Source organism: Azolla caroliniana, unplaced genomic scaffold, assembly GCF_043228905.1.
Source record: "Azolla caroliniana isolate FFs.n. ecotype wild unplaced genomic scaffold, voAzoCaro1.0.p SCAF_12, whole genome shotgun sequence".
NCBI lineage: Eukaryota > Viridiplantae > Streptophyta > Polypodiopsida > Salviniales > Salviniaceae > Azolla > Azolla caroliniana.
The window spans coordinates 18,362,944-18,373,980 of NW_028230447.1; the positions used below are offsets into that span (position 1 = coordinate 18,362,944).

Sequence of the window (11,037 nt, forward strand, 5' to 3'; positions counted from 1 at the left end):
TTAGCAATACAAGACATTCATGTTTAATTACTCAAGGCTTAAATAGTTGTGATGCATATGCAAGCACGATATATATTTGAAAAGCTTTCCATATACTAAAGCACCTGAATTCATGAATGATTGCTCGATTTTTTACAACAGAATGGTGAGGTGACATAAGTCAACAATATAGTAGAATAACCACATTCTCTCGATCTCCTTGAGCAAAACAATATCCATTATATCCTTGAGTTCAAGTTGAGTTTGTACTCTAGGTTAATTTTATTTTTTTCCTGAAAAATATCCTTTCATTAGTTATGAACAATTATTACAATAAAAACTGACCTACCATCAAGCTATCATTGATCTGGTGCATTCTTCCTTAGGTCCCATCCCTCAAGGATAAATAGTATGAACACTCCACCACTCCTTAACCAAGTTATGTGATTGGTGGTGGGAACAACCATACTGGTGGTGCTAAGCACCATTTAGGTCTTGAATTTTGTACTGTGAGGAAAGGGGCCTTCTTCCAATAGGCAATAAATTCAAGACGTTGCAACACTGCAACATCTATCTCACCTTTAATATCCTCATACCGCCCTTTCAAGGTATGTACCATCTCCATCCAGACATTCCGTACTCTAGCTTAATTATGGAGAATGGATGATTTTAAATTATGTTTTCCATCATTTAAACATGAAACTGAATGTTTTAAAGTTTGCATTCACATTTAGATATGTTTTTTGAGTCAAATAAATATTACATGAATTTGAAATGATGACGTCACCCATTTGCAAATTGCTTGAGATACTAAAGTCTAGGAAAAGTCTATAGTCACATTCCTTGTAGTTGTAAAGTTGGCTTGTGAAATGCTCATCAATCACTCTACATATGATAACGTACATCATCACTTTTCAGTGAGTATTTGCTCTTCATAACGTTTTAATTGTCCATTGAATGGATAACATTTAATTGCCACACCATTCGATGAAATGTATAACTTATTTACATTGATTTAAATTGTTAAAAGTTACATTTCAAAAAGATGCAATGGTGATAATTCTTCAATGTAAACACACTCGAGAGTTTGTGCATAAGATGGTACTACTAGATGTAAAGAACATTTTGGAAATCCATTTACGTCAAAAAGTGACAAATCACTTTTAATCGTCCAATAGCTTTAATGTGCAAGTATTTATAAGGGACTAGGCTAAGGGATTTTGTCTTTCTCTTGCCATGACCATATCTTGCACATTTAAGACCCATCAAACCTAGCATAACAGTGATAGGAAATATGACTAGTGATTTCGATGAGAGCCTTGGAAGTTGTTGATAATGCTACACTACATGCTTTCAAACAAATGCAATATCTTCATCACCATATCATTGCCCACATAGAGGACATTTTGGTGGCATTGAAATGTAAACAAATTATAGAGTATGTTTGATAATCCAATGGTTCTTAATGCAAGTTTGAGTATCTTCCATAAAATCGTGCACATGAGAGGTGGGTCATCTAGGTCCTCACAAGGGGGTGTACATTTGAAATTCAAGATCCACGAATTCCAACATAGTTTGAATCAGTAGTTTGGGGAGGCAAAAGGGTGTTACTTTTCTTACAAAGATCGTTGATAAAATATTCCTAGACAATAAGTTAAGAGGAAACTCCATTGTTTATCCATTATACCCACAAAATGAGGTTGTATAAAAATAACCAACACATGTAGCATTGTTCATGGACATCATTCAAATGTGACAATTCTCAAGCATCTTTTATTTTACAAGCTTTCTAATACATTTCGAACAATGTTAGGATATCTATCAATCAATATACTCCTTCATTACAATATTGTAGGTGGCTCCCACTCTCAACCAATAATTACATAAAAACTATAGTCAAGTTGGTTAGACCCCATGAAAAATCAAAGGCTTGTGTGTTAATCAACGCATGGATATATATCCTTGACTGCGCCATAAGAACAACCTACCTCAATTTGGGTGGGTTGCTATGGTGCAAAGTAGTCATCCAAGGCCACTACATGCCCTTGAAACATGGAGACATGTGAACTTGAAAATTTGAGGATAGAAAAGTTTCGTTAAAAAATGGAATCATTCCTCATAAGGGCATTGCACACTTTTGAATAGTGTGTTGATTAAATTCCAAAGTCATCCATCTCTCTTATGTCATTGCGACACTCAACATTCACTCAAATTCTTGGAAGTTTTTTCTACCCCTTATAAGAACTTTTGTGTCCTCATGTTAGGGAACATAATCTAAGCAAGGGAATCAAAGAGTAAGGCATTTCATTAGATTCTGGTCACTTGCATTCACAATCATGACAAGAGTTTCTATAACTAGCTTAAGCTAGACAAGTTAAGAGTTCCAAAAGCATTTCAATCATATTTTGGCCCTAGCACCACCTTTAATTTGAATTCTCGTGTGTGCCCATCTTAAACCACACATCAATCTAAAAGATCTCAATGGCATTCCATCATATCCTAGCCAAAGCCCAACACACAATGTCTTAATCTTGTTCTTACATGGAAATGGCTAAGAATTGACATCCATTCCAGCATATCGTGATTGCACCACTTTGACATACATAAGAGCTCCTACAGTCCTCGTCTTTACATGGGCTTCTCGTGTGGATCCACAAAAGTCAAGAGTCCAACACAAGGCTCTCATGTTTCTCTTGTAAGAGCAGATATCCGAAATTTCTTTTTTCATGCACATAGCCTAAAGTCAGGTACATCACGAGTTGGAAATGAAGAAGGGGGTTTTAGTTCACAACGTTTGGTCCATATATACAAGGGCATCTCTTTGCTTATCGTGAGGAGTTGTTGGGCATCAACACACACTCAATAGATGGTGTGTTGTCTGTGGGAGTGGAGTCCAAGCAAGGGCAAAAGGTCACGGCTCACAAGTTCCAAGAATCTTGCCGAGACCACTAGTGACAGACATAGTGTTCACCCCAAACTTCTTCTACTGCGAGAGACCACTACTTACATAAGTTCCGAGAATCTTGCCGAGACCACTGGTGACAGACATAGAGTTCACCCCAAACTTCTTCTACTGCGGGAGGCGAGTGAGAGCAGTGAAGGCTGAGAGGTCAAGAGTATGAGGCGTACGTACGTATGTATATGTATGTATACATGCATGTATGTATGTATGTTATGTATGTTTGAATGTGTGTATGTATGTATCAGTATGTATGTGTATGTATGTGTATGTATGTGTATGTATGTATGTATGTATGTATGTATGTATGTATGTATGTATGTATGTATGTATGTATGTATGTATGTATGTGTGTATGTTATGTATGTATGTATCAGTATGTATGTGTATGTATGTATGTATGTATCAGTATGTATGTGTATGTATGTATGTATGTATGTATGTATGTATGTATGTATGTACGTATCAGTATGTATGTGTATGTATGTATGTATGTACGTATCTGATAAGAGTCTGTCTCTGTCTTTTCACTGTATGTATGTATCTATGTATTCCTTCCTTCTTTTTCCCCTTATTGGCTTCACACAGAGAGCATCCAATCATTTCTCGTCTCCGCCATAGCCTCAATCTTCATTCAAGGTCTCCTCTCAGATCGCGTTAAAAACTTTCCCGATCCGACCTTCCTTCTGTTGTTTCCAATCAGCAAAGGCAAATCAGAAACGCAGGTGAGGATCTCTCCTCCTCCTCCTCCTCCTCCTCCGCCCTGTTCTTCTTCTTCTTCTTCTTCAGACCTGAATTAATTGAAGATTTCCCAAGTTCAGTGATTCTTCTCCTCAACCCTATGTAAAAATCGCATCTCTGAACAAAGAGAGACAGAAAGTCAGTCAGTCAGTCAGAAATACAGTCAGAACAAAGAGAAGAAGAAGCTCTGCAGAAAGTCGGTTTTTAAATGGGATTCCTGAATTATGAGAAAACCCTTCTAGAGAATTTAAGAATTGAGTAGAAAAAAGGAAGATTGATGAGGGAGTGGGAAAAAAATGTTTTGAAATGCCTCTAGAAACGATGGAAAACTCCTTTAAAAGGGACTTTCTAGAATGATGGCCCTTCTGAAGGGCAGTTTTCCAGGATGAAGAGAACTTAATGGCTCAACAAGTGCGATCAAAATCATTTAGAAGGATTTGGAGAATGGTCTGGAGAACCACTTAAAATACCTTAAGAAAGGCGAGAAAACAGTATATGCATGTTTAATTGAGGAGTCTAATGGCAAGGATTTACTTTATCCTTGCATTGCTACTTTTCCTCACTTGGGCTCCTTTCAACATTCAAGCTGCTGTTCAACATCATGATTACATAAGTAAAGGGTTTCAGGGATCACCCATGACCTATGTGGATTATGGTGGAGAATTCCTGACATCTTTGAGCTTTAATTTCTCTCTTTGCTTCTATAGTCAAGGGGCATCATACTATGTGAGCATAATCCACAAGCCATCACAGCAGATTATATGGATAGCAAATAGAGATAAGCCGATATCATTATCTGATAATCTCTCATTCACATCAAATGGGCTTGTGCTGGTAAATAGTACAACCAAAGAAATGATATGGTCTAGCAATACCTCAGACCATGGAGGTACAAAGGTGCAAATGCAAGACAATGGAAACCTCGCTTTAATGGATAACGAAAACAAAACGGTGTGGCAAAGCTTCGATCACCCTACAGATACTCTCCTTTTGGGACAAATCCTTCGAAACAATACAAAACTTGTAAGCAAAGTATCGCGCGCTGATTTTTCTTCGGGTCCATATTCGCTTTCATTGGTATCAAATAGAGATCTATGTCTAATGTACTCATCAGGTTCGGATTCAGAAATGGATTTGTCTTTTTCATACTGGAGTATGTCCAAGGATGCCAATACTGTGAACCTCTTGAATGGCTCTCCGAGTTATGTTGAGCTTAATTCCACAGGGTTTAGCCTCATGTCTGAAAAGGGAACCGTTATCTCTGTATATATGGTGCCTTGCCCTTCGTTTTGTATGGTCACATTGGATCCATCAGGCAACCTGCTTTTCAAAGTTTTCTCTTCAAATCTATTGACTACTGTCCACCAAGCACCCGCAAGCAATTGCGATCTCCCGCTGTATTGTGGCCCATTAGGGCTTTGCAGTGGTGGGCAATGCAGTTGCCCAGGTTCTCTTCAAGAGGTGAATAAACAGGATATAACACAAGGTTGTAAGGCCCCATCTGTGGGACAATGTTTGAGCCGTAATTCATCAGTAATGCCCCAGTTCCAGCAGATATCGGATAATGTAGACTACTTTGAGAATAATTACGTTTCTCCAGTAAACACGAGCGGACTTGATCAATGCCAAGAGATTTGCTGGGCCAATTGCTCTTGCAACTTCTTTTTCTTCAACAATGTGTCAAGTTGTTACATCTTCTCTAAGTTAGGGACATTAAAGAGTGTGACTAACTCTGGAGCGGTTTTATATGCTCGATCCACGATCGAGGATATACCGTCATCGTCTCTAAATGAAAAGGAATTTCCTCAATTTGTCTTGCCATTGATTATAGTGGGGAGTGTTCTCATCATAATATTCATGACAAGCATCTTCTTGTATTGGTATTGCAAGATGCGGAAAATCAATCTTTCTGGTGAAGAAGGGGGAGAAGAAGATCTGTTTTTGGATGTCATGCCAGGTTTTCCATGCAGATTCACTTTCACGGACCTTCAAAATGCAACAAATAACTTTAGCAAGAGGCTTGGTGGGGGTGGGTTCGGGTCAGTTTATGAAGGAGCATTAAATGACAAGTCAAAAGTAGCTGTGAAACAACTAGAGGGGATAGGACAAGGAAAGAAGGAATTCCGAGCTGAAGTTGAGATCATTGGTAGCATTCATCATTTTCACTTAGTTCAACTTCGTGGATTTTGTGCAGAAGGTCCTCATCGACTCTTAGTTTATGAGTATATGCCAAACGGGTCGCTAGATAAACACTTGTTTTATGAAGTTAACCCCAATGTGCTCGATTGGAATACTAGGATTAAGATTGCCCTTGGCACAGCTAGAGGATTGGCCTATCTTCATGAAGATTGCAGAGATAAAGTTATACATTGCGACGTCAAGCCTGAGAATATACTCCTCGATGAGAATTTCAATGCAAAGTTGTCAGATTTCGGCCTCGCAAAGCTCATGAACAAAGAACAAAGCCAAGTATTTACAACAATGAGAGGAACGAGGGGGTATCTTGCCCCCGAATGGATAATGAATTTGCCTATATCAGAGAAGAGTGATGTATATAGTTTTGGTATGGTTCTACTTGAGCTTGTTGGAGGGAGGAAAAATTTTGAGCCTTCAGAAGTCTCTGAGAAGAGGTATTTTCCTGCATACGCATTTGATCAAATTGAGAGAGGCTCTCCAGAGGAACTCATCGACAAGAGACTAAATGGACGGGTTAATGATGATTTTTTGAGGGTTGTTAGAATAGCTTTATGGTGTATACAAGAGGAGACCTCATTGAGGCCATCTATGGCCAAAGTAGTACAAATGTTAGAAGGAAGTGGTAAAATAGAGGAACCACCCGCTTCTGCAGGTATTCAACTACATGCTCGAATGATTGAGACCTTTACTTCGAGCCAACCGAGCTCTACTACTTCAGGAAGCACTAACCATTTAAGCCTGATTTCTTCTGTACAACTTTCAGGACCGAGATAGTAAAAGAAGGGTTCTCAAGTTTTTAATGCTTCTAGAGATTTGATTCTCCCCCCAACTGCTTCGGGTCTCATGGTTTCAATGCTCTGTTCCACTCCACAATTGGGGTTCTTCTCACCTTTCTCACACAGTATTGCTTTGTGGTAGGGTACTTGGGAGTATTTAGCCTAGCAAAGATTGTGCTTGCTGATTCGCACCAGATTTCGTGGTGCCCCATGTGACTCGGGTTGGAGCACGAGCCAGCATAAATTTTCCTATCAAACAGTCCCCAGGAATTGCATATGCCAAATAGATCAAGGGTTTCAGGTTGCCAAATACTGCAGCTCTTTGTGCTAACTTAGGCTGTCCATAAATTTTCTATCAAACAGTCCCCAGGAATTGCATATGCCAAATTGTGTGAGGGTTTCATGTTGCCAAATAGTGTGAGGATTTCATGCACTAAAACTTTTGAGTGTGATATTATCTCCTTGATGTTTGGAAGAGACCAACTGTGGTGGTGGCCTTCTCCAACCAAGAGTCACCCACAAATGCCCGCGTTTTCCAGCTAACATTCCTTGTCTCGAAGAAAAGTGTACAAATTTCCGGTACTCCAGAATTTGGCTGGATTCCTGTATGAGCTTTAAATTTCAATGATTCAAATTCGATGGGGGGTAATTATCATTTGGCAAGAAATCATTTATTTTGATGTTATGAATTCAGTTCTGTTCCGTCATTATTATTTATTGATGTGGGTGTTTAGATCATCTAGGCATATGTTTGTTTCAAGTATTTGGGATAGATCATGTGTTTGCTTCAGTAGGAAAATGGTTGTCAAGAAATCATCTCAATGAATCAGGTTCTTTGTTCCCTTTGCTTCTTTTTTAGTATGGGTATTTAGATCTAGCCATGTGTTTCCTTCAGTAATAAAATATTTCCACACAAAAATGGAGTTCCCTTTCTCATGGATATTTTGCCTTGGATAAGGCCGGCTCGGAGACCCTCGCACACGGAAGGTAATTTACTAGGTTAATACTTGTGTATTTTGGATCTTCCAAATGATTCTTATTTCATGCCTCCTCTGAATTATGGGCATATTTTCTATTAATATTTCTGTAAGAGAGGACGGCACTCCTTTTTGGCATTTTCAGCCACCAAAATGGCTGTTTCATCCGCCCATCACATAGGCATCAAAACTTTGTAAATTTTATATGCTAATGAATGGATATCTTTTTCGGACAAAAAACATATTGCCCTACGAGAAGGCTTTCCCCTTCCCATGCCATTATTGTGCCATTATTGTTAAATCTTACTTTGTAGAGGGGACCATTGAAATGACAAAAAAGCAATTATCTATCCATTTCTAGGAAATTGATGAATTCTTGTCGAATGTGATTGCTTATCTAAGTTGGAGCCACCATTGTATTTGATTTGTGCCATAGAAGGCTTTGTGGCCAAGTGGGCTAAAGTGGTACCAATATATACGATGCTCCTCCATTCACATTGAAGACAATTGTAAAATGGTACTCATCTATATTCACAATTTTCATTCCCTCACAAAAGAGAGACCCCCAAGAGAGTGATTGATGCTTGTCAACATGCTGAAGTCCCCTTCACATATACATACATGTCAATTTCTCTTCTTTCCAGCCCATAATGGAAAAGAAATATTTTATTGTAATTGTGAAGAAGATAACCTATACATTGTAGCATTACAAAAGTAAAAGAGATCAACTGCTTTTAAAAAGTAGTTGTTGTATTTGGAATTAAAACTACTTTCACTTTGTAATTTGAATGATGACTTAAAAGATAATAGAATGAAAATAGATAAAATGTTGCACATTCAACAACATGATGATGGCGGCAAAGGTAATTAATGTGAACCCAAAAGGGCAGCTTGTTGACATATTTATAAGAAGGGTTGGAATTTCTTTTGTTCGGTTTTAGAAATGCGGTCTAATGGAGTGAAACATGTAAGTTGAAATATTAAACAATTTTAACGAGCTACAATTTCAAACTAATAATGTAAATCTCTCTTCCCTCCGTTTCTAATGTTTTCCTTGACCCTATCTTCATTCTTAAAGATGATGTCAATGTGAACAATGTGTCGATTTCTCGATGACTATGGTGCTTGAAAATGACATGTGTAAAATAAGACATCATGGCCCATGTGTATGTGTGTATGGAATCCAACTACATGAGCAAAAAAACAAAAAAGAGAATGGTTGAGATACAAGAAGGAATAGTTCAAAATAGAATAGAATACAATAATTTATTCAATGACATTAGGCGAGAATGGTCTCGATCCCAAAGTGAATGGTAGCGAGAAAGGACACTATTACATCTTGCAATAATTATTCGTTGCTATTAGAAGTTATAAAAGAATATGTCATGTTGGAGGGGAAGCTTCCAAACGTGGGTTGACTGTGCTTGTGTGCATAGAATGTATAAAACTAATGAATGGCCATGCTTGACCCAAAGATTATATGTATTGTTGTGTGGCAATGCCATGTAGATCTCATTGGAATAATGAAATAGGATAAGTATGTTGAACACCAACTTTTTTGTGCCAACTCTACGTCTCCTTCATATTTCTTTGTCCTACGTCATGAGAATTAACTCCTGATGCAAGGAGACACACATGTGTATTCATTTGAATCATCCATAGAGGAACGTCACGAAATCTTTCAATGTTTGGAAGCTTCCAAAAAACTAGTGGCATGGGTAGCTTCATACATTTGTAATATATATTTTTTATAGCGAAAGATTTGTTTCTTGTCAATGACTCCGTTCTTGTTAAAACGAATCCTTGAAGTGTCCATGCCATTATAACACCACCATACATATACCAATATAACCTATCCATGTAGGCATATTATGGTATAAATAAAAAAAAGTGGATGAGATTCATCTTCCAAGCATCAATGTTGGCAAGGTTTTGTGGCAAGCGATGTCCAACCAATCCAGCCACACGACTTCTATTGTAGTTAGACGTTGTTTTCTACGAAGCTTGAGTGTTAAAATGGGGAAACTTGTTGCCTAAAACAAGTATTGTGGGCATTATTAGTTTAGACACCCAATGACATTGTAGTATATGCACAAATTGTTCACATAGTGATGTTGCTTCTCCATGTTTGTTATTTTGAAGGGCCTTTGGCTTGGAACATCGATTTCCATAGGGTCATATTCAATTGGACCTATTGTTGTGATGTTGGCATGGACGGAGGACGGGTTAGGGATTGCTTAGGATTGAGGTTGTTATTCCTACCATTGTTCATACTTAGCATAGAGCATTTCGAATAAATTGTTGTCACAATAAATCGCAAGAGTGATAACTTTGCTCGTGGTGGTTGTGTCGTTGAGGTTTATCAATAAATGGAGTAGTGGCACAATTATATTTATTTTATTAGGCTCAAATTTCAATCATTTTCTTTGTTTTATGAAATAGATTACAATTTCCAAATATGTGATGAGAACACCTTGGCCTGAATTAGTGTATCATGTATCATTCACATTTAAAAATGTGGTTGTAATCAATGCATTCTCATTTATGACTAGTTGGTGGCATTTCATCTTTTGATGCAAAATTACTTCATGCAAAAGCAATATTATATTAGTTTGTTGATACCAATACTATGTGCACATGAGAGATTATCTTGACTATTAGCATGTCAATTCCATTGTTGCTTGCCCGTTTGATCTTCAAATTAGATGATTGGAATATCTGCATATGCATTGAAATTGTAGGCACATCAGAGTGCCTAGGCAATCCTTTCAAATATTTTCATACTCTTATCATCATCAACCACATGATTAAACATTTTCAATTCATCCACACATTTTTCTTATTTGTATTTAGTAATTCAAGCCAAATGACCATTACTCCATTTTGATTTGTCATTATTGTGTTTTCAATTGCATTTTCCTTGCCAAATGAAATATCCACAAACATATGATCAAGCATATACTCTGGTTGTACACATCTAAATATGTGGAATCTAAGACACAATCAACGTAGTAGAATTAATTACCATAACATTATGATTCTACTTCAACCATACATTGGGTTCAAGCCACCATGTTGTTTTAGCAATCGGATTATGGGCTTCTTCCAACTTAATTTTGGCCTACATCCATTCATCACCTTGCTTGACAACATCCCAAAGATATAATAAGTGCAAATGATAGATTTCAATTTTATACTTCCAATTTAGATAATTATTTTATAGAGTTTCTATAATTTTTAGATTCACAGGGACATCTTTCTAATTGTCGTCTCTACTTCATGAATCAAGATGCATGTCCATATGTACAATTATGAGTTTAATATCTTTCTTTTCGAAATAATATTTCAAATAATCATAGAAAAAGATATTTTCAATTACCAATAATGATATACATACACTATACCATAT

General features: G+C 37.3%; 1 protein-coding gene across 1 annotated transcript; it reads left to right on the plus strand.

Annotated features, from left to right (window-relative positions):
- The first annotated feature begins 3,650 nt into the window (after positions 1-3,650).
- Positions 3,651-7,331, plus strand: SD2-5 (S-domain-2 5). The gene has a single exon (XM_087328464.1). The coding sequence runs from the start codon at positions 4,199-4,201 to the stop codon at positions 6,647-6,649; it is 2,451 nt and encodes an 816-aa protein (XP_087184590.1). The 5' UTR covers positions 3,651-4,198; the 3' UTR covers positions 6,650-7,331.
- The last annotated feature ends 3,706 nt before the right edge of the window (positions 7,332-11,037 follow it).